Source organism: Hemicordylus capensis, chromosome 2 (genome assembly GCF_027244095.1).
Source record: "Hemicordylus capensis ecotype Gifberg chromosome 2, rHemCap1.1.pri, whole genome shotgun sequence".
Lineage (NCBI taxonomy): Eukaryota > Metazoa > Chordata > Lepidosauria > Squamata > Cordylidae > Hemicordylus > Hemicordylus capensis.
In genome coordinates, this window is record NC_069658.1 from 76,649,848 (window position 1) to 76,675,147 (window position 25,300).

Consider the following 25,300-nt stretch of genomic DNA (forward strand, 5'->3'; position numbering starts at 1 on the left):
CAGGCCCCTGATCATCTTGGTTGCCCTCTTCTGCACCTTTTCCAGTTCTACAATTTTCTTCTGCACCTTTTGCAGTTCTACCTTTTCCAGTTCTCCTTCTTAAGATATGGTGACCAGAACTGAATACAGTATTCCAAATGTGGCCAAACCATAGATTTGTATATTGGCATCATAACACTAGCATTTTTATTTTCAACCCCCTTCCTAATGATCCCTAGCGTGGAATTTGCCTTTTTCAGAGCTGCTGAGCACTGAGTCAACACTTTCAATGAGCTGTCCACCATGACCCCAAGATCTCTCTCCTGGTCAGTCACCGACAGCTCAGATCTCATCAGTGTATATGTGAAGTTGGGGTTTTTGCCCCCAATATGCATCACTTTGCACTTGCTTACACTGAACCTTATTTGCCATTTTGTCACCCACTCACCCAGTTTGGAGATATCTTTTTGGAGCGCCTCACGATCTGTTTTGGATTTCATACCCTATTGTCATATGCAAATTTGGCCACTTTGCTGGTTACCCCAAGTTCTAGATCATTTAGGAACAAGTTAAAGAGCTGGTCCCAGTACCGCTCCCTGGCAGACTCCACTTCTTACTCCCCTCCATTGTGAAAACTGTTCATTAATTCCTACCCTCTGTTTCCTGTCCTTCAACCAGTTACCAATCCACACATGAACCTGTCCTCTTATCACATGACTGCTAAGTTTACTCAAGAGCCTTTGGTGGGGAACTCTGTCAATAGCTTTTTGGAGATCCAAGTATACTACGTCAACTGGATCACTTTTATCCACATGCCTATTGACACTCTCTAAGAACTCCATAAGGTTAGTGAGGCAAGACTTGTCCTTGCAAAAGACATGCTGGTTCTCCTTCAGCAGGGCCTATTCTACTAACTTGTATCAGCAATAACGTATAGAGCCATTCTAATAGGTTTTTATACTCTAACTCCTTGAATGTATTACTAGAGTTAATGATACAAGATAATACAATATGGGTTTGCAACTTCTGAGGTATGAAAAAGTCAAAGAGTCAACATGAGTATTTCATATTACCTTAAGAGTTGCTCCCACCCAAAATGAATAGCAGGTGTCTACAGGCTTGTTAGGTCGGCCATGATAACCATTCTGTTGCCTCATGATGCACCATCTCCTTATCCTGTCCAGTTCTTTCTCAGAGAAGACTTCCTCAAGTTTACCCATTAGGCACAGTGATGCAATACCACAAAAAGTAGAACCACCTATAAGAAAAGAGAGTTTTTCTTTACCATGTTTTTGTTTCTTGTAGAGTTACTGATGAGACTCAATGTACAGGAAACAACTGTCTAGAAAGGAGTATAGGAGAATTTGAAATTTGTGATAAGGTAATAACAGACCATTCAACTGGGCAGAGGGGTCCAGGTGGATAAAGCAATGTATATGGCTAGGCAGAGAGTTTAAACGGAATTTAATTTTCAAGGAGAAAGCTCAGTCTTTCAAACACATTACTGATTTGTTAGTTATTTTATTTTATTTTATTTATTTATTTTCACATTTATATCCCGCTCTTCCTCCAAGGAGCCCAGAGCGGTGTACTACATACTTGAGGTTCTCTTCACAACAACCCTGTGAAGTAGGTTAAGCTGAGAGAGAAGTGACTGGCCCAAAGTCACCCAGCTAGTATCATGGCTGAATAGGGATTTGAACTCGGGTCTCCACGGTCCTAGTCCAGCACTCTAACCACTACACCACGCTGGCTCTCACACCAGTTAACCAGCTGTCACTGCATTCATTATCTGTCGGTTGTCAAAGAGCACAGAATAATAAAAAGCCAATTTCAATTCAATTCTTTTATTACGATCACAGACCAGCATAAATAAAAAGCCAGCATTTACCAAAATAATTAAGCTACAGAGAGAACTGCTGTTTCCAGTTGCTATTGTTCCATTTTAGAAGTATGCTTCAGCCAGAGCAGGTCAAGCTACTATAATCTCCCTTTCCAGATGCCACACTCATTGAGATTTTTACTTTAGGTGCAGTTTCAGCTTAAATACAGATGCAACACTGCTAAAGATTAAGGGACTGGGCTGTGGGAGCTCCCCACATCCCCAGCTCTTCTGCTCCCTCCCTACCATATGCATACATCTTTTTCTGTGCCTTTGTACCTTCTCATTATGTCTTACCACTATTAAGACTAATTACAATGAACCCACTGAAATTCCTTAAAACAGAATTAAATGCTCCTAAACTCTAGGGCTGAGAGCCAGACTTTGACTCTTTATTTCTGGGACTGGAACTTGCAAGTAATCACACATTACATACAAGGCTCCAGCTGCCTCTGATTCAGCTTCCTTTAATCTGAAAACATAACAATTATTCTAGAACTTATGTGGAAGTAAGAACTACATAGACAGCGCTGGCAGGCATGCAACTGAAGATGCAATGACTCCAAATGCGGAACAAAGCAGCATTTCACAGTGAAGGACTGAGCAATTTAACTATCGCTTTCAAAAGAGGAAGTCTCAAGATTCACAATATCCAGATTTTGTCATTACTTGTGCTGAAGCTAATCTGAATAAGAGAGCTTCTCAGAATGGACAGTTCTCAGTGCAAAAACATAGTGTGTGTGTGTGTGTGTGTGTGTGTGCACAAATTGCAATCTGTGCACAGATTCGAAGCTCACCTCGGGCACCTTTAAAAGTGAGGAGAGCAGGCTGGTACCTGCTCCTCCTCCACTGGACACAACTTCCTGCTGCAGTGGCACACCCCGCCCCCCCCAGCACCCCTCGCACAGTGATGGCACACACATGGTTGCTGAGCACACAAATGGCTTACACGCATGCTCAGAGACCATGTGCATGTTGCCGCCTCGCAAGAGATACCGAGGAGCGTGCCACTGCAGCAGGAAGCTTCGTCCAGGGGTGGAGGAGCAGGTACTGATCAGCTCTCACTTTTTAAAGGTGCCCGAGGTGAGCTTTGAATCCGTGCACTAATCGTGATTCATGCACATCCCTACAAAAAGGATTATTTAAAAGTTGCTGTTGTAAATATATTGGTACAGAGACAAATGCTCTTACCATGAGATTCCAGTCCAGCTCCTTGGGCAAGTCCATTATCATATGACTGAAAAGCAAAAAGCAGAGAAACAGTTATTCATTCACACTTTTAATGCATGCTTCAGTTTAGTAAATTTGGATCAGACTCCAAGATCTTGGCTCAAAGTTTATTCCATTCCATATTACAACCCAGGAGATTATGTTTCAAAGACGCACAGAAGCTTCAGGAGTTATAACAGATACATGATTTAAAACAAGTGGAAAAACTGGGCTTTTAAAGTTCGATTTTGATTTAAAACACACTAAATTTCTCATTTAAAAGTTAACATAGTTAAAATTAAATCTCATCACAAATATGCTACACCTACAGTCTCTTAAAATGAATTAATGACTTTCTGAAACATATTGAGTTACCTATCTATCAGACATTAGCATTCATTTCAGTTTCATCCCATGAAAATGGCTCTAGTCTGCTCAGCATTCCTATTATCCAGCTCTTGCTTCTTAAAATTTCTGGGATTTTAATTTTTGTTTTTAAGCAGACTAAAGTCACATGTGCAAAGACACAAGCTGGACAGTAGGGCTGTTCAGGCTGGGCCAAGGCAGATCCATTATAAAAAATCAGGTATGTGATATTCCCTAATTTGGTAAAACTCAAGTTATTTAAAATATTATGCAAAATATACCCTCCTAGATGTTTTAAATAAATATATTTTCATGATCAGATTGTTATACATCTTAAACAGTGGTGTTTAAGTAATATGTGATGAAATATCAGTGAGAAACTTGATTTAAATTGGTTTTTCTCTTGGTGATCTAAATTGCCTTGATTTAAATCAGGGCAGCACAACTTTGGCCCTCCTGCAGATATTGGCCTACAGCTCCCATTATCCCTGACTACTGAACACTGTGGATGGGGATTCTGGGAGTTGTAGTCCAAAAACAGCTGGAGGGCCAGAGTTGGACAACCCTGATTTAAATCATCAATTCACCAATTTAAATCCATGTAAGGCATCAATGTATCCTAAAGAATTTCGTAATCCCACTCCCCAATAGGAAGCATCTCTATATCTTTCCTTTGTTTAATTAAATGCTCAGCACTTCAACGAGTTTAAAAAAATCCCCTTCCTTCAAATGAGTGACATCTTTTCTGATTGGCTGTTACCAGCTTGGTGCTGCATAGCCATGTGTCTAATACGGAATAGCCCAATTCCAGAAGGAGATTGGCCATCCATTCTCCCTATCAGACTTTTCTGACTATTAAAGGGGGACCCTTAAAATTCAAGCTATTTCTCAATTGGTACTGGTTAACCATGGAGTAAGCACCTTGTTCCTTCATTTCCACTCTGTTTATAACACAGACAGGTAGTAATTGCACCCAATCATCTCCTCAGCCCTGAAACCTGTTGAAATGGTTCAAAAAGATGATCCTGGAACCATGTAAGCTGAGAATCTGTCTGGTATCACAACTTTCATTAGGCAGAGAATACAGGAATAATTGCCTGTCTTTGATGTATTTTTTAAAAACAAATTTAAAATTCAGTACAAAGCTAGGTGGCCAGATTTGGCTTAAAAAAAGCCAAATTCTGGCTTACGGCCCATTTGACCCACGAGTATACCCCTTAGGTTCTGGCAACCCAAAGTCAGGTTTCTTTTCCAACTTTCTTTTTAATTGAAACATGGTGCCTTGGGTTTCTTCAGTCAATTCCCCATCCTTATTACTGCTTATCACTTACCAGACTGATACCCAGATAATGTTGGGGTGCTTTCTGAAATCAATAAAATAAGTGGATGTTTCAGGTGGCCCGATGAACAGTCAGATTATGGCAGACAACTGAGGCTTGAGCAAGTCTTTTTCGGTGGAGGAACAGGCTACAGTGGAAGATCGTGAAGTAGCTCACTAGTCCCTGGTTCTATGATATTTCCTTCAGGAATACAACTTGAACAGAAAAGGCTGCCCTTTACAATGCCTCAAAAGCATGTGCAGAATTATGTGCCTTAAGCTTCTACTTGCAGAAGTACCTCAAAACAAATGCAACACACAATGTCTGTAATAATAAATGCTGCCAATCTGCTTAGATAACTTTGCCCCCCATCTCCTCCTCTCTCTTCAGAATGGAAAGAGCAGGGTTTGATACGCCTTGTGCAACTGCACAACTTTGCAAAATTATTTACAGCAGTCCAGGTTACTGCCATTACAAAAAATGTCACCAAAAAAAGGAGTGTTTACAAGCAACTGACTCTACCACCTCCAGAGAGGGTTGAGGAAGAACAAAGGACAACAAATCAAGACTACAGTTTCCCAGGTAAAGAAAAGTTGTGCCGTCAAGTCGATTTTGACTCCTGGCACCCACAGAGCCCTGTGATTTTCTTTGGTAGAATAGAAGAGGGGTTTACTATTGCCTCCTCCCGCGCAATAGGAGATGATGCCTTTCAGCATCTTCCTATATCGCTGCTGATATAGTACCAGTGGAGATTTGAACAGGCAACCTTCTGCTTGTTAGTCACAAATTTCCCCACTGCGCCAGCCACTTAAGGTGAAGGACATCTCAGTTATCCCAAAATCATCTGGACAGATGATCAGATATGTGGTAAAGAATGAAAGGCAAGCACCATATCAAGTAGAACAGAATCAACTGGTGGCTAACAACCTAGTTTGCTACAGAAGCCACTGCAACTCCTAACTGCCTGAAGTTTCAGGAAGCAACCACCCAAAGCACATCCATATGCTGTGACTGTCAGCTGTTATCCTTGCCTGTGAAGTAACTGGGAACTTTGCCCTTTTTGAAAGAGGAAGTGCAAGCCCCCATCCTTCCAATCTTGCAATCATATGCTTGACTAGTGCGAGACAGGAGATGTGAGAAGGCAAACCAACAGAAGTTTTAGCTTCACTATTTTGCTAGTATGTATTTTACAGCTCTATTTTACAATCTTAAATGTATTATTACATGTGTAGATAATTTTGTCTGATCACAGATATTCATTGATCAGGCAACCATGCAAAACTAAAGTGTGACTTTTTAAAATAGTGGAATACTATAGAGCAAATAAAATTATTTTAAAATATGTTCTTCAATCATCACTGCATCATCCTGCAGTGTATTGGTCCTCACTGGCCAAATACAACAAGGCTAAAGCTTAAGTGATTGTGAACCACCCAGGGACATTTTTGTACAAGGTAATATATAAGTGCACTAAATAAATACATAAATAAAATAAGTAGCCTAATAGTAAATATCCGAGGAAATCCAGAAATAACTGAGCCACTTTTAAGAGACTAGGTAGTAGCAGTGGCCACATGTCAACTTTTGGGTAACACATTTTAAGTCAAATAAAATTAGGACAAGATTCAGAGACGAGTAAAATAAAACATCTTGGATATAAGAACTAGAAGGCATACTGAACTAGGCATGCTTAATTTCAAGCAAGTGACAAACTCGTATCTTTTGAATATCTTAATTGCTCCCATAAAGATGGAGATCACCAGTCACAGAGAAAAGACAAACAGCATCAGATTCAAGTTTGTATGAGAAGCGTGAGATGATCAGGAAAAAACGTTCTCTCTCCTTACCAGAACATTTGTAAAAAGACAACCAATGAGAATTTTTCAAGACGGCATAGAGTCTAGAGCAGGGGTGTCGAACTCAAATCAGGTGGTGGGGCAGATCTGATTCCAATGCACCTCTGGGGGCCCACTCACAGCCTCACGCTGCCTTCTCACGCCTGCCTCGCTGCTGTCTTCTGTCTCCCTTCTTCTCCACCCTCTTTCTCTCACTTTCTTCCCTTCTTCTTTCCTCTCCCCTCTTCCTCCCTCCCTTGCCCTGCCATTTAAATTGGCTGAATGCACTACTTTTTATACCAGAATATGTTCAAGGGAAGGCTGAATGTTTCTTTGTATTATTAGAAGGAATACTTCCCAGTGACCTGCAGATACCAAATTTTGCATTGGCAATCCTGCCATTTAAACTAGCTGAATGTACTACTTACAGGCTCAGAGATAGTAATTTAAATATAAATGAAAATACAGTTTAACTTGCTGTTCTCAACATGTTTTTAACACACAATAATTAGATCAGAAAAGCAGATGCTTTCTTCCCCTCTCCTCCTTTAGGAGAGTTTCAGGATCAGCCCTGAAACATGTGCACAGCAATGGGAGCAGAGTGCCTTCAAACATACACAAGAGTACCTTTCCTTCACACTCCATTTACACAACCTACCCCTCCACACACTCCAGATTAAAATGTGCCAGTACAAAGGAACTGACAGCACGCTGGAGACCAGGAACTTCTCATGGCAGGGTTTCAGCATCCTGATGCCATGTGGCACTAAATCCTACTTGCCTCCCTCTCACAGGGGATTTGCTAGCAGTCTCTGACTAAAGGACAGCGGGGAAGGGGAAGTACATTTACGGAGCCAAAGCAGGAGAAAGAGCACCCACCCCCACCATGTATTTTGGAGTTGATCAGGAAGGAGGTAGCATCCCATTTATTTCCACTATTAGGATAAGAGAGAATCCCCCAATGCCAAGGAGCAAACTGAGGAGATAGTAGCTCCATGATCAGCAAATCCCCTTTCATTCTGTGGGAGACTTTGCCCTCCCCATGCTCTGGCACTGCAAACCTTCCCTGTAGCTCCCTCCCACCCCCCCCACCCCCAGTAGATGGTAGACCCAGCCAGTCTCTTTCCCAGTCCTAACACCACCTCCTTGCTGCAAGGAGCTTCCTGATTGCTTCCGGATTGCTGAGCTCCACAGACTGGATTTAGATTATGGGCCAGCAGTTTGACGCCCTTAATCTAGAGAATCTCAATCCTGTAAAAAGTTGGATTACTTCTGAAAATACACTTTGATTATTATATGAAGATACTGATCTGAAATTATACTTGATTGGTCAAAATGGATGCTGCCTAACCAAATTACGTGAGCCTTTGAAACATGCCAATTTGCATTGCTGTGAAAAAGGTTTGACAGACCTCATTTTCTTGCAAATAGTGACATAAGATATGGTGAAACAAAACCACATCTTTGTATGTATCAAGCTTCTAACAATGACATCTATTTTGCCTGTAATGAAGAGGACATTATGAAGAGGCTAGAACTGTACATGGTCATTTGAATCAATGATGTATTTAGTTTACACAACAATGACATGCACACACACACATCCCTCTCAGATACTGAGAAACTTAGTTTAGAACAGAAAAGCTTTCCATTTTCCACAGCATGCTTTTTGAGAAGTAGCAGCTGTCTTGCAATATGACATTTTGAATCCTAGTATAGCAAAAGAATTTTACAGTCATGTAAGAGGTGTTCTACTTGATCAGTACTAAACAGGGAGAGTTACTTATGTTTGCTTTGGACTAAAAACTCCACAGAAGTTCTGGTACTGGGAACTGTGAGAGGTCTCCAACACCACTATCAAAAATACATCCATGCTTATATTAACTGACCTCAATGTGTCACCTCTAAAGATAGTAGTGTAAGAGAGTCCAGTACTTCAGAGAGGGAAAGACTGAAAATGTTGAAAACAAGATTTTTATCTTTACCCTCCAACCCATTCACTTGGGAAAATAAACTGACCACAGATTTACATGGTGGTCTTACATAGGCTCCTAAGAGACCTAATTTACGGGAGAAGTCACTTACCCATTGGAAATCTAATAAAACTACTATTGAAAATTCATTTTCCTTTTAAAAAGTATGTAAATATCATTATTGAAAAGTTTCTGCAAGTACATTCATATACATACATGTATATAATGGTTTCTACATTAAAATAAGAACTAATGCTAGATAGGATGAGCTACTATTTTGAAGAATATAAGGTGCAATCCTGCATACTGTGAGGCTGCTCAAAACTTTGGACTTTAATGCGATTTGAGAAATACAATTATATTCAGGATTGCAAATCTGAAGAATTGCTGTCCTTCAGAGAAAGATTTGTCTCCAAAGAAAGACAAATACCTGATATGAAGTCAAAACAAATACAGCAACCTTTGTTTCAGAAGAATTCTGAATCAAATAGGAAAGCTGGTCTTGTGGTACCAAGCATGAATTGTCCTCGTTTAATTTGGATGGGAGACTACATGTGAGCAGTGTGAGATATTCCCCTTAGGAAATGGGGCCACTCTGGTAAGAGTACTTGCATGCAGAAGGTTCCAAGATCCCTCCCTGGCATCTCCAGATAAGGGCTGGGAGACACTCCTGCCTGTAACCTTGGAGAAGCCAGTCTTGCAGACAATACTGAACCAATGGTCTGACTTGGTATAAGGCAGCTTCCTATGTTCCTAGTATTTGGTACATAATCTTTAAGCGTTTACTTGATCATAGCAATTGAAACGCTGACTACTTATACTGTGACAGAATTTTAATTAAAGGAAGCCATGGAGAGTGGGCTATCCATTTGACTTGCTTTTCAAGGTCAAGATTTTGGAGCACACTTAATCTTCCAAGTGTGTAGTCAAGGGCACTCAAGCTCCTCTGAGGTAGTATCAGTGCTAACTATGCAAACATTATTCCAATCACTCAGTGTTTTCTCCACATCACATCAGGACTAAAAATACAGCACGCCAGCTTCTTGGCACAGTCAAGGACAGATGATGCTGTATGGGGATCCCTTTTCATGAAGGAATTTGCTGCAAAGCTACAGCTTACTATTAGCGCATTTCTCTAAGAGAAGCTCAGAAAAAGTGTCCAGGAAGTGGCATTCTGACGTGTGAGGAATGGCGCATTATCTGATCCTGCAGGTTTCAAACCTCTAGTGCAAAGTTATGCTATGCTATGTTATGTTATTATATTTTACATGTTATATCCCGCTCTTCCTCCAAGGAGCCCAGAGCAATGTACTACATACTTAAGTTTCTCCTCACAACAACCCTGTGTAAAGTAGGTTAGGCTGAGAGAGAAGTGACTGGCCCAGAGTCACCCAGCAAGTATCAGGGCTGAATGGGGATTTGAACTCGGGTCTCCATGGTCCTAGTCCAGCACTCTAACCACTACACCACGCTGGCTCTCTATAGTTATAGTATCAGGTATCGCCCAAAAGATAATAGGAAATTCAGATGTAGCTTATTAATTTGTATATATACTGTGTGTTGTATCCTATTCATATTGAGAGATGAAATTTTAAGAGGCAACCATACATTTCATTCATAACATAGTTCTGGGTTCAATGCTTAGGAAAGACAAAGCCATAATTATAACTGTTCATGGTTCCCAAATAGTTTAAACAAATACATTTTGCACATAAAGACTTTCCAACTACACAGTGAAGTCATATTTCCATCAAGTTAAGGGATACGATTGCTGTCATATCAATATGGTGGAAGTTAGCATATACATGAACTAGTAAGCTTTTGGGTTTTGAAAGAACTATGGGAAGATACAGTATTGGTTAATAACTCCATAAGTTGCAGTAACTCAAAAGCTTCTTAGGCTACAATCCTATGCAACCTTATTTATGAGGAAACAGACATAGCATTGGGCTGTCAGAGCCAAAATAGCCAAAAAATGGTAAAATAACTAATGTACTTTGCATAGTGTACTTTGCATCCCGTGAACATATACAAAAAAGGCAATGGTTTAGATCAAAGTAGAGACCATTTTGTCAAACATTAGTTATGAAAGTCTATATTATTATTTATGGTATAAGGAAGAAAGCAAAACAATATTATACAATACATTTTCCTTAAAGTGTGCAAACATTATTACTGAAAGGTTCATATAAGAAATGCATAAGTGTATATTACATATCTTCTGCATCAAGTATCACCATAATCAGTTCACATTTTTAAAAAAATCCCAGTGTCTCAATTCATTGAGCACACCCTAATGCTGCAGACCCCTTTCTCATCCTGCTTAACTGAAGCTATAAATGGACACAATTTCATTTTGTGTTAAGTATTGCAGTGTTTGAATGCAATGCCTACATGCAGTACTGTAAATAGGAAAATTCTGATTAAATGACTCTTGGCAAAACTCACCATACTTCGTCTTATATAGTCTATGGCTTTCTTTGTATCCATCCCTGACCAGTTGTTGAGCATGTAGCATATACAAGAAGCACAGTACACAAATCTCAGGTCATTTTCACTTCCTTCAAGGACTGCACAAAAACTGAAACAAAATATTGATATTATATTGAATATTTACACAGTATATTATATATATGAATACAACTATTATTGCAACTTGAATAAAACTGAATTCTGTCCTTTTTTTGTATACTTTTTTGTCTTTAAAATAGTTTATTTCAGATTGCTATTTTTAAAGAGAATTATCAAATTGCTGCTGAAGGGCAGAACTCCATCTGGTGATTACAGGAGCTCCATCTGCTCTACCTACTATAAAGCTAGCACACATACCATCCTGACTACAGAGACAGATCTCCTGTCAGGATGTTTACTGCTCAGCTGAGCGGCAGGGTCTATACAGAATGTCAAGTCTATTCCAATTGGCCATGCCTTCTACCCTCCCCGAGTGAAGATGGAATGGAGGAAAGCTGAAGGTTCTGCATCTCCATGAGTTAAGAAGAACAGATACCAAACATTCCAAAGACAGAAAGCAAGTACAGCTGAACCTCATCCCTGAATCCTCAAAAGAACTATCAATATAACGAGGGCAGTAAATTTGACCCCCCCTTTACCCTATTCTAGAGGGAGGAATATACTGTATTTTCACACCAAGAACCTGCCCACTGTAAGTGCCCACACCTGATTAGAGCCTGCAGTTTTGAGTAGCACTTGTTAAAAATAAATTTAAAACTGTGTACTCGTGCCACCTCCTCTTAACAATGTTTCTGTACCTTTTACATGCTCACGCTGTAAGGACACTGGAGGAAATGCCCTGCATCCTTGGAGCAAGTGAGGGGGTAGGATGTGCCAAACCAAACTTCCTAGCACCTAGCTGATACTAAATGAGAGGTGCACCTGCACCCTAACCTCTCATTTAGTATCCAGCTAGGCGCTATGAAGTTCAGTCACCTCTAAGTGTTAGAGACTAAGCGGGTGGCGGGGAGGGGGGAGTGGTGATGGAGTTTGACTGACAGGGAGTCCCGCTTGCTCCCAGCCCTGCACCCAGAGTGCAGATACCAAGCGGGGTGGGTGGGTGGGAGCAAGGAATGACAGCTGAGTGTGGCTCGACAGCCCACACCCTTTCAAGTTCCCGCACCTCCTTTACTTTTTGTAAAAAACTGTACAACACGTGGGTTCTTGGTGCAAAAATACAGTATATCCATGTCACCTTGGCCACATTTTAAGGAAACTGAGCACCCAAAAGATGTGTGCCTAAAGGCCCTGGGGGAAACCAGCTGCACCTCTGTTTCTTAAGCTTACATCTCCATCTAGGTAAAACAATTTGTCCCAATGCTGTCAGACAGCTGTCAAGAGACTATGACAATATTCATTATAACACACTGAGTGCATATCCTTTTCATATTCTACATATTACATGAAGAAAATGAAACAGAAGCTCATACAACTTAACTAGGTAGATATCTGACTACTTGCATTAATATTTGATAAAAGATGTTATTGCATGTATACTTCCACTTGCTGCTGTATCATATTGCACACTGATAAACTGCTGTACACATTCACATTAGACTCCCTCAACTGGCAATTGCTCTCCAGCAATAATCGTTAGCCTCAATGGAATGCAAGCTGCAAATTTATATTTTAAGAGGAAGATATTATAATTTTGATCAAATATGTTTGATATATTTTCAATATATATAAAAATAACATTATATATATTCCTGTCTTTCCACTTTAAAGCACAATGTCCAAGATGGCTCACAATACATCGACTGGTATAGAGAGAAACCAAGCTTCAATGATTTCTGATGCTTCTATTCACACATCAGGCAATATGGAAACAACCAAAATCCATACTTGTCCAATACTTATCTTGCTTTTTATAGTTTCCAAGGTCACTAATAAGCTTTTTAGTGTCTTACTTTACAATTTTAATAAAGCCAATATGTCTCTTGAGAGAGGCTTAAAAAAAAAAAAAATACAACCAGAGGCCTGCAACCAGTATTTTGAATGGTAAATTTCACCACCCAGACTTTCTCAGATGATTGCAGGAGAATCTCCCATCTCCCTCCAGATCCCTCTGTGCCTTATGCATGCTCATGGTGCTATATTTTTCTCCCTTCTTCTGCCTCATCTCTCTCCATCACTTTCAAGCACCAGTTGCCTCTCAAGTGCACTGTCCATCACTCTCGCCACACACTCCTTCATGCCACTGCTCTCTTCTCCACCACCCCAGCCATCCCTAGATTTCTGCTTCTCTCAGGCTGATTCACTTGCCATTTGTGGCAAGGCTCCATCACCACAAGCATATTAAACAATTAAATGTTCACTTTTGTTATGACAACACCACAGAGATGAACATTACACCAGGACACAGCCTTTACAATCTGAACATTTTAATCAAGCCCACCCAAAGGTGTTGATTTTTCTAGAAAATAAACTTGATAGCTTACCTTTCCTTCCATGAAAGATTAAACTACTTTAGATTTCAACACATTTTGTGCAATTACTGACAGACCAGCAGATTTTGCTAGTGCTTTTTATTCCATCAAACTATGCGCTATCCATAGGAGCTCTTGCAAGTTATAGTATTAACACAATATGAAGTCATTAACCCCACCATCTGCATTCACCCTCAAATAGCAATCAGGAGAGGGCACAGAATGGAATTCCACTCCCATCAATAAGACATTGTTCTTAAGCCTAACAAATAGTGGAGAAGAGAGAAACTGCTTCAGGATACATGCATTAGCATGGGTTAACACAACTGGAACCACATTGGAAGAAATCTGAAATAATTTGAAATCAGCCTAATGAGAGATGGGACAGTAAACAAAATTCTGATAGCATTTTAGAAATTATGGTTTCTATAAACTGGTCTACAGTTCTATTTTTTTTTTTTAACAAAGGTTACTTGTCAAATTATGTTCCTGTGCAGATAAATTACCAGTTAACATGAAAATAAAATAAAATAATAATTATTATTATTATTAATTCGATTTCTATACTGCTCTTCCAAAAATGGCTCAGGGCGGTTTACACAGAGATATAGCAAACAAATAAGGGCTGTCCCCAAATAAGGGCTGTCCCCAAAGGGCTCACAGTCTAAAAAGAAACATAAGATAGACACCAGCAACAGTCACTGGAGGTACTGTGCTGGGGGTGGATAGGGCCAGTTACTCTCCCCCTGCTAAATAAAGAGAATCACCACATTAAAAGGTGCCTCTTTGCCAAGTAAGCAGGGCAAACTATGCAGGGGGAACCAAGTTAGCAGGGGGAACTATGCCTAACCCTTCTTCCCCCTCCAAAGAAATTTGGCCAAAACCTCATTTGCAAGTATCATAGTCACAAAAGAGTAACAACAGTTCTATTTAAGGCCCACATACTAGAAGACTACTTTAAGATCTACAGTGGGTCAATTTGCATCATTTACAGACAGCTTCAAATTTATCCAATACACCAATTTATGACTACGGCACAATGAAAGCTAATACAACAATCTTTAAGGTTTGAAGTACAATGTGTGTGATTTTTCTTCTTCAATTGCTTTTTCCAGTCATCAACAAAATCTGAAAAACTGTATCCAGAGATGGAGTTTTGATTAACTCCATTCTTTCTTCCCTCCCTCCTTTCCCCATAATATAGTACTTTATCTCAAATGAAAGACCACTTTTGAAAATTAACTCTCTCTAGATTCAAATCTGAGAGAGAGAGAAGCAGATACAAATCCCACATTCATAACTCTGTCCTTTTCTGTTCAAGTCAGCTGACGTTTGCTGCACATCATAGCTCTCTCCACCCCGCACCATATTAGTTTGCAAAGTATCCATTTTGTGGAGAGCATGGGAACAGGCATACTGCCGAGGTACTGAATATGGAGAAATAAAGGCAGGTATTAACCCCTCCTACCTAAGGCAAAGAGGCATCTTTCAAGTGGTGATTCTCTTATATTTTGAAGGAGGAGAGCAACTGGCCCTATCCAACCCCAGCACAGCATCCCTCCAGTGGCTGTTGCTGGTATCTGCCTTATGTTTCTTTCTAAACAGTGAGCCTTTTGGAGACAGGGGACCATCTTCTTGATGTATTATTTTTCTATGTAAACCGCATTGAGAACTTTGGTTGACAAGCGGTATATAAGTATTGTAGTAGTAGTCGTCGTCGTCGTAGGAGGAGGTACATTCAAGTAATAGCCTGGTTTTTGTTTTCTATCTGCAGTCTTATCCCAAGATACAAAGGATTCATTTTCTCATCCAAATGTCTTCAGCTGGGCAAGAAACCCATTTGTGCATGGAGATCAAACCAGAGAGAGATGAATAATGGCAGTTAATATGGGCAATAGAGCAAGGCATGGTCAGTATGAGAGGCAAGCGATGAAAGTAAGAGTCAGCTCTGGCAGTATATAGGGAATAAGGTTAAGGGCTTCTGGAAAAGGAAAGGAAAGGTTTTGCCATCGAGTGAAGTGTTGACTCCTGGTGACCACAGAGCCCTGTGGTTTTCTTGGTAGAATACAGGAGGACTTTACCACTGCCATCTCCTGCGCAGTGTGAGATGATGCCTTTCAGCACCTTCCTATATTGCTGTTGCCCGATATAGGAGTTTCCCATATTCTGGGAAACACACCAGCGGGGATTCGAACCAACAGCCTCCTGCTCTCTAGGCAGGTTGCTTCCCCACTGTGCCATTAGTGAGCTTCTGGAGCAGACTGGAAAAGCAGGTTAGTTATTTGGGAATTAAGAAGGGTACAGTGAGAAGCTCTGAAACTCAGCAGTGCACCCCTAAGTCAAATATTTAACAAGTTGCTGTGACTGAAGAGTCAAGGATATTGAGCAAGTTACCGAAGATGACTCCCCAACTCAAATGTGCAATCTGCCCACACTCAACAGTTTTCTCTCCTACTTTCCCAAATGTAGCTTTTAGCGGTCTAGAACCCTCCCGGTTCCCTCCTTTGACCAGCTGTCCTGATGACACAGAAAGCAGGAAGCCAATGTCTGGCTCTCAGTAAATGGGCTTTGAAACCAATAGTGAGCAATGCAATTAAAGGCAGGGATGAAGGTCGAGATGGCCTATATGGCCTCCTCCAGCTCTGCGATTCTATAAGTGCAGGTTGCTGCGACAGTGTCCCAGAAGCTTCCAAAGTTGGGGTTGCAAAATCAGGTTATATTCACCAGCACAGCAGATTAAGCAAAATTGTTTTTGCTTTAATGACTCTAGGAAGTCCAGCTCCTGGTACATATGAAGAGTTGGGCACTGAAGCAGTCAGAATCAAGCAGGAACTCCAACAGACTGAAAATACACACAGTCCTCTCTCCCCACAAACCTTTCCCTCCCCTTTGCACTACTTTAAAAAGGGGAAGGGGCCAAAAAGAGGAAGACCACCGCTATGCCCTAATCTAGGCTTGCCTTTCCTGGATGGAAGAGAGAACAAAGCATGTGAACAAGAGGAAAATCTCTCCTCTCTCCCATATGTTCAAATCCCTCTCTCTTCCTCCAAGCCTGGCCAATTCTTACTTTACAGTACTGTGGATCAGGTATTTCCATTCAGTTTTTCCTTTCTAAAAATACCTAATGCCCTGCAACAAGGAATTCACTGTACCTCCCATCTTCCAGCTGGAGAGCTCTTAGTCCTGCCAAGCAGGCTTCTTTATTTACTCTGCTCAAGTCATCGCCGAGAATAACTAAGCAGGAAAGGCCAGTATAAGTCATTGCTATGTGCCCACTGTCATAGGGATGAGAAATACCAGGACCCTACAACATAAAAGAAAGCAAATTTTAGTTTACTAAACAGAACATAATTTCAAGCTCATAAAAACCTAAGCATTTATTTCAGAGATAAACTAAGAGCATCTTTCTGAACTCTCTTTTAGTCAGGAGGAAGACATCTAAAGAGCCTTGTCTGAAAGACTATAAATAATTGCCCACCTCTGCATGACCCATATACATATCAGCAGTAGGGATGCACACGGAACCGGCTCCCTTCGAGCTGACAGTGGAGCGGAGGTGGCTTTAAGGATGGGAGAGAGGGCACTCACCCCCCATGCTCCCCTCTCTGGCGCTCTGCATATAAATAGTCTGGCGGGGTGGCAGTGTACCTCCTTGCTGCCCCATTGTTTCACTGACCGGAAGTGCCATGCGCACGTCGTGGGTGGGCATGCATGGCACTTCCGGTCAGTGAAGCAACGGGGTAGCAAGGAGGTATGTTGCCGCCCCACCGGACTATTTATATGCAGAGCACCAGAGGGGAAAGTGCGGAGGGGAGAAAGTGCGGAGGGGGGAAAGTGCACCCTCCCTTGTCCTTAAAGCCACCCCTGCCCCCGTGTTCAAACCGGTTCGAACGTGGGGGTTTAGAACCTGTTTAGCGTTCTAAGAATAGAACACCGAACAGGTTCATGCACATCCCTAATCAGCAGCTGCACAAATCAACAGCAGGAAGCATGATGATTATTTTAAAACAATGGTAAGTTTCTGACACAAAAAGAATTTTGCACAGATTTTCTACAAACTGATAACTGTTTGCAATATGTCAATTTTATTTATTGCATTTTTATACTGCCAAATTATAAAATATCATGGCAGCTTACAGAAAACGAAAACCAACAACACCAGATAAAGCAATTAAAACTGTTAAAATATCAGCCAAAAGCCTGGTTAAACAGGTGTTCCCTTAAGGTCCTCCTAAAAGCCACCAGAGATAAGCTCGCCTTCAGCAGGGAGTGCATTCCAAGCTCAATTTAGCCACACAAGACAGACTTCAATCCACTATAAATAACCCTTTATACCTAGAGAGTAATTTGAGCAGTACCTTTTGCAAACTAGGTACAAGAGAAAAAATTAGTCAATGGCTTGTCTATTGATGAAGAATGAAACATCAGCTGCCTCTGTACTGGCCTTCCTTTTACAAATATCCATGCAATATTTAAGCTGAAAAACAAGACTTTGACAAAAACAAGTTTTGAGGTTCTGCCCCCTCCCCCACCATCCCAAGCATTTTTAAAGAATGTTTTTGATTTACCTAAAATATTCCAGCAGGCTCCTCCAACCTTGCACATGGAATATCTGCTTTCTGCCTTACTTCTAGCCTACTTTCAATTCCACAGTAGTCTCAGTTCCAATCTGCTTTTTACTTCTGTTCCCAACACTGGTGCTTCCACCTGTTGACTGCCTGCCTAGAACTAGTTAATGGAGGAAAATTATAGAACTTGGATTTTACTACTCTATCTTGGTCCTGATCCTGCTAAAACTTATGCAACCTGTTCCCTTTGCTCAATACTAGGATCTCAAATCTCCTGACCACCTATCTGGATGGAAACAGAATCTGGAATGGGCTTCTAAACATTGCTTAATTCTCATCCCAAACAGGAACTAGTCCCCAGGTAACATTGTATTCATAAACTGAGGAATCCCACTGATGTCTGTGCCAATTTAATGGCAACAGTAAGCTAAAAAACTCAGCTGTAATCTAACAAAAATGCTGATACTGCACTTTTAAATATCAATGCCTTTTATTGGACTTCAACAGGACAACTGCATAGCTGACTTCACTAAAGTGAACAGATATGGGAGAGGGTTTCCCAGTGAGGCATAGCCTAATTTAGTGCATCACATTAAAATAAGTTTCAGACAGCTCTACATTATTCTGCGTAATAATGAACATAAGAACAGCCTTGCTGGATCAGGCACAAAGCCCATCAGCATCCTGTTTCACACAGTGGCCCATTAGATGCATCAGGGGAGCCCACAGGCAAGAGGTATGTGTATGCCCTCTCTCCTGCTGTTGCTCCCCTGCAACTGGTATTGAGAGGCATCATGCCTCTGAGGCTGGAGATGGCCCACAGCCACCAGACTAATAGCCATTGATAAACATGTCCACCATGAATCTATCTAAGCCCATTTTAAAGCCATCCAAGCTGGTGGCCATCACCACATCCCATGGCAAAGAATCCCATAGATTAAATCTGTGTGCAGTGTGAAAAAGTAGTTCCTCTTGTCTGTCTAAAGTTTCATGGGGCAGTTTCATGGGGTGACCCCTGGTTCTAGTGTTGTGAGAGAAGGAGAAAAATCTTCTCTCTGTCCACCCTTTCCACTCCATGCATAATTTTATACACCTCGATCATGTCTCCCCTTAGTCGCCTCTTTTCCATGGTAAAGAGTCCCAGATGCTGTAGCATAGCCTCATAAGGAAGGTGCTCCAGCCCCTGATCATCATGGTTGCCCTCTTCTACACCTTTTCCAGTTCTACAATATTCTTCTTAAGATACGGTAACCAAAGCTGTACGCAGTACTCAAGATGTACGCAGCTGTACGCAGTACTCAAGTTCCTCTTGTCTGTCTAAATTTCCCGACCTTCAATTTCATGGGGTGACCCCTGGTTCTAGTGCTGTGAGAGAAGGAGAAAAATCTCCTTCTCTTTGTATCTCTCTGTCCACCCTTTCCACTCCATGCATAATTTTATACACCTCGATCATGTCTCCCCTTAGTTGCCTCTTTTCCATGGTAAAGAGCCCCAGATGCTGTAGCATAGCCTAATAAGGAAGGTGCTCCAGGCCCCTGATCTTTTTGGTTACCCTCTTCTACACCTTTTCCAGTTCTACAATATTCTTCTTAAGATACGGTGACCAAAGCTGTACGCAGTACTCAAGATGTGGCCGCACCATAGATCTGTATAAGGGCATTATAATATTAGCATTTTTATTTTCAATCCCCTTCCGAATGACTCCTTGCATAGAGTTAGCCCTTTTCACAGCTGCTGCGCACTGAGTGCACACTTTCAATGAGCTGTCCACCACGACCCCAAGATCTCTCTCCTGGTCAGTCACCAACAGCTCAGATCCCATCAGCGTAGCGTATATGTGAAGTTGGTGTTTTTTGCCCCAATGTGCATCACTTTACACTTGCTTACACTGAACCGCATTTGCCACTTTGTCACCCACTCCCCCAGTTTGGAGAGATCTTTTGGGAGCTCCTCACAATCTGTTGTGGATTTCACTACCCAAAATAGTTTAGAGTCATCTGGAAATTTGGCCACTTCGCTGGTCACCCCAACTTCTAGATCGTTTATGAACAATTTAAAGAGCACTGGTCCCAGTATCAATCCCTGGGGAACCTAACTTCCTACCTACCTCCATTGTGAAAACTGTCCATTTATTCTTACTCTCTGTTTCCTGTCTTTCAATTAGTTACCGATCCAGACATGAACCTGTCTCCTTATTCCATGACTGCTAAGTTTACTCAAGAGCCTTTGGTGGGGAACTTTATCAAAAGCTTTTTGGAAGTCCAAGTATAGTATATAAACCAGTTGCTCACCTATAACTCTTGATCTGGTAGTGATCCGTTGTATTCATAATGAATGGGTTCTGCGCAGGGACCTTGCAGGTAGAATAGCTATCTCCTTGAGACACCTACTCTGCCTTGCACGTACTCCGTGCTTTTGCTGTAAAAAGTAGTTGGGAGCGCCATTTCCTCAGTTTCTTGCAGATCGCCTGTTCCCAACCATCTGTCTTGTTACTGGTAAATGTCTTTTAAAAAAAAAGTTGCAGGGAAGGTCTGGGAGGGTTTTATGAATAAAACGGATCACTACCAGATCAAGAGTTACAGGTGAGCAACCTGTTTATCTAGATTATGATCCATTGGATTCATAATGAATGGGTGATTAGCCAGCTTTATATATGGTGGTGGGCACAGTAGACCAAAGCTTACGGCAACACCCTCTTTAACATGCTTCTCCCTAACCCTGCCTGCTTTGCCATTCGCAGGTAAATGACATAATGCTTTATAGTTAGCACCCCTGCTAACTAAGCAAAGAGGCATCTTTCAAAGTGGTGATTCTCTTATATTTCTTATATTTAGCAGGGGGAAAGCAACTGGCCATATCCAACCCCCAGCAAAGCATCCCTCTAGTGGCTGTTGCTGGTATGTGCCTTATGTTTCTTTTTAGCTTGTGAGCCCTTTGGGGACAGGGGACCATCTTCTATATGTATTATTTATTTTTCTATGTAAACCGCTTTGAGAACTTTGGGCGATGAGTGGTATATAAATATTGTAGTAGTAGATGGTTGTTGTGAGGACCATGTTGCTGCTGCACAGATATCAGTTGCTGAAACAGCATATGCCCTAGTTGAATGTAATCTTATTGTACGTGGGGGATTTATCCCCTGCTGTTTGTAAACGTGCACAATCATTTCAACTAACCAATGAGCTAATCTTTGCCTCAATATAGGTTGACCTTTGTTTTTTCCCTTGTATGCCACAAACAGCCTTTTTATCTTCCTCACTGCTCTTGTTCTCTAAATAATATAGGAGAGCTCGGCAGACGGACATCCAGAGAATGCAGAGCCTTTTCTAATGCTGTTTCTGGGTTTTGGAAGAAAATTGGTAGGATAATTTCCTGATTTAGAAGGAATTCCGGCACAACTTTAGGGTGGAAGGCCAGGTCCAGAGGCATGACCACCTTATGAGGGTAGAACTGAGTGTCTGGTCTGTCCATCCTCAAAGCTGTCAGCTCACTCATATGCTTTGCCGTGGTGACTGAAATTAGGAATGCTGCTTTGAGTGTGACCAACCTCAGACTCGCAGTCTACATTGGTTCAAAGGGGGCTTCTGTCAATGATGAGAAGACTAACGATAAACTCCACTGCTCTATAGGTTTCTTTACAAATGGATACAGATTGTTGAGTCCCTTCAAAAATCTCTTATTCTCTGGATGAGAGAACACAATTGTGCCATCCCACCCTTTGAGAATAGATGAAATGGCAGCTAAATGGACCTTTATAGATACATTCGCCAATCCACTCATTTCCAAAGTGGTCATATAAAGGAGCACCTGTTTCAGAGTGGCACATTTTGGGCGGTAAGCATGCTTCCGAGCATGTGCTGCGAACCTTTTCCACTTGCTGCTACAGTTGAGTCTCGTAGACAGCTGCCTATTATTTAGTAATATCCTTTTCAAAATCTGATTCTCCACGCAGTCATCCATAGAGTCTTCACATACGGTTGCTGCACCCTACCCTTCTCTTGTACCAGAAGGTTCGAGTAAAGTGGAAATCTGTGGTCAGTCCCTTTTGAAAGACTGAGCAGTGGTGCAAACCACGGGCCACCATGGTGGCCAGTATATAAGTTGTGTTGTCTCTTAGAATTTGTGTTAGAACTTGCTTGATAATCGGTTGTGGTGGGAAGAGATACAGGAGACCTGTGATCCACCTGTATTGGAACGCATTGCCCAGTGTTTGTCGCCTATCCCTGCACGTGAGCAGTATTTCCAACACTTTTTGTTGGCAGCAGTCGCAAACAAGTCCATTGTTGGATGTCCCCACAAGCTGAAGATTTTCTGAAGTGTCCTTGATTTCCTACTCATGGCATTGGTCGTGATGATATGTTCGACTGAGGTTGATGGCTAATACGTTGTCCACACCTCTTATGTGTATAGGTACTGGATATATCGTGCGGGCAATGTACCACTCCCATATTTGATTGCTCAGGGTACACAGTGAGCTGGACACTGTACCTCCCTGTTTGTTGAGATATGCAATTGCTGTCATATTGTCCATCTGCACTTGCGTTACTGTGTTTCTGAAGATTGGTTCGAATGCCTTTACGGCCAGAAATGCCGCTAGCAACTCCAAGTATTTTATAGGTTACTGGGCTTGAGGTTTGGACCATCTTCCCTGGATCTGATGTTCTCCACAATGTGCCCCCCAACCTGTCAGGGAGGCATCTGATGTCACCCACTGAGTTGGTGTGACTGGTTCAAAGGGAACACCCCACCCCCCAAGATATTCTCCTCTAATGTCCACCAATGCAGGGAGTTCAGACTATGTGGAATCGTCAGTTGCATCTTCTGGCTGTCCACACTGGGGTGAAAATTCCTCAGTTACCATCTCTGTAAGTCTCATACGCAGTCATGTGTATTGAACAATGGCGTTGCAAGACACCATTAGGTCCATTAAACGCTGTATGTTTCCCCCAGGTTGCAACGGACTGTTTGTGAACTGCTGGACATGGTTTTTGACCTGCTGATACCACTAAACAGGTAAGCATGCTTTCTTTGTCTCCATACCTAGAATTGTCTCAATGAAACTTAAGACACCTCTGTGGCTCTAGTCTCGACTTTTTCCAGTTGACATTGATCCCTAGGATCCTGCAAAAACTGCAACATTGCAGGAACAACTGCAGGAAGCCCTGCAGCAGAGGGAGAGACCACCTGCTTCCCAGACAGCCCCCAGGGTGAGAGACTGGTGTTGGCTGTCTACTGCTGTTGAGTGCCTGCCTTCAGGAGAGGGAGAGACCATCTGCCAGTCCCCTGCCTGACCTGTGGGATTGTGGCCTCTGGCAGTGACTGCTTTGCAGGATTGCAGGAGTGACTCAGCAGTCCCTGCTTTCCACCTGACCAAGGAGATCATCTCTAGCCCTATAAGGAATGCTGCCTGTGGCGGCGGGCCTACCACCGGCAGGGTCGCCACCAAAGGGGGTCGCCCCTTTGGGGGAGCCACTTTGGGGGACAGCAAGGGCCAGGTCTCTTGGCCCAGTTATTTGTATGTGGTGGGCATTTAATAATGGGGCTTCTGTTTTAATTTGTCCTGGGTGAGGATCTTTTATAATGGGGAGATGGGGGGAAGGCTGTCCACTGACTTTGGGGCAGCAATTCCGGTGGTGGTGGGGAACAGAAGATGTAACGTTGGCAGGACAGCGGGCCATTACAAGGGAAGGGAACATAGAAATTTAATAGCTGTTTCCCCTTCCAACTGTCCTGCCAGCTCTTTGATTTATGTTGCTGTAGGGGTGGAGTACCATTCCCTGATTTGCTACAGTGTTTCTTCGAAGGTGGAGCTGCAGTGTCGTTCTCTGAAATAGATCTCTGCTTTTTCTCTTTGTGTGTGTGGGTGGATTTTGAGACCTCCTTTGGTCTCTTGAAAACAAGTTCTGCCTGTTCCAACACGGTTTTAGACTGCGGGAAAGCAGGTCCATGCAAAGTTGAAGTCGAGCTGGGAGCTGAGCTCAAGCGTGGTCCCGATGTCGAAGGGTAGTCTGGTCTCGGTGTCCACAAAGCTTCATCATACAACACTGCCCGAAGGCAGAGAGCCCTGTTTTTCATAATCTGTTTGGAGAACAAGCAACAGATCTTACGAAGCAGTATGTTGCTCTCCAAGGCATATCAAGCAGGACTCATGATGGTCAGTTGAAGGCAACTTCGCACGACATTCCACACGTTGCTTAAATGTTATCTCTGACTCTATGGTGTTTGGGAACGGGCGGAGAAAACAGCTCGCTATGTCCATTAATCTTCTCCCTTTTTTGTAATGTCCATTTTTTGGTTTGGGTTTTTTGCTTTTTGTTGGAAATCCAAAAAGACAGAGAATGGTCTTAGAAGTTCCAAGGTCAATATCCGTTAAAGTAAGTCCATCTTTCTCTCTAATATCAGTCAATCTGAGGAGCCAGTACCGAAGTATTGATGCGTTGGTGGTCAAACAGAAACTGAGGAAATGGCACCCCCAACTGCCGTTTACAACAAAAGCACGGAGCACATGCGAGGCAGAGCAGGCATCTCAAGGAGCTAGCTAGTCTATCCGCGAAGTCCCTGCTCAGGCGCAGAACCCATTCATTATGAATGCAATGGATCACAATCCAGATCAACTGTATAACCTTTATTCAAATGCCAACACTCTCAAACAACTCCAGAAGGTTAGTGAGGCAAGACTTTCCCTTGCAGAAGCCATGCTGGTTCTCCTTCAGCAAGACCTGTTCTTCTTTATGCTTAACAATTTTGACCTTAAGTATGCTCTCCATCAATTTATCCGGCACCGAAGTTAAGCTGACTGGCCTTGTAATTTCCTGGATCCCCCCAGATTCCTTTTTGAAAATTGGAGTCACATTGGCTACTTTCCAGTCCTCTGATATAGAGCCTGGTTGTAGGGACAAGTGATATGTTTTTGCTAGGAAATCGGCAATTTCACATTTGAGTTCCTTCAGAACTCTTGGATGGATGCCATCTGGCCCTGGCAATTTGTTAATGTTTAGTTTTTCAAGACAGTTTAGAACATCTTCCCTTGTCACCTCAAATTCGCACAGTTCTTCAGCCACTAAACCTGAAAATCTCAATTCTGGAGAGTGTATATGGTCAGTATTCTCAGTCATGAAGACAGATGCAAAGAACTCACTCAGCTTCTCTGCAATCTCCATTTCCTCCATAATAATCCCTTTCACACCCTCATCATCTAATGTGCCAACTGGCTCCCTGGCATGTTTTCT

At 42.1% G+C, this 25,300-nt stretch overlaps 1 protein-coding gene across 3 annotated transcripts in view; it reads right to left on the minus strand.

Annotated features, from left to right (window-relative positions):
- Positions 1–25,300, minus strand: part of PGGT1B (protein geranylgeranyltransferase type I subunit beta) — a 57,749-nt gene that overhangs the window by 7,259 nt on the left and 25,190 nt on the right. For 2 of the 3 annotated variants that reach the window (XM_053299808.1, XM_053299810.1), the window contains exons 4-7: positions 16,656–16,807; positions 11,012–11,144; positions 3,053–3,098; positions 1,053–1,237 (exon numbers count right to left, since the gene is read on the minus strand). In XM_053299808.1, the coding sequence (XP_053155783.1) occupies positions 1,053–1,237; positions 3,053–3,098; positions 11,012–11,144; positions 16,656–16,807 (516 nt within the window). The remainder of the gene's footprint in view (positions 1–1,052; positions 1,238–3,052; positions 3,099–11,011; positions 11,145–16,655; positions 16,808–25,300) is intronic. The other variant, XM_053299809.1, reaches the window with a different exon arrangement.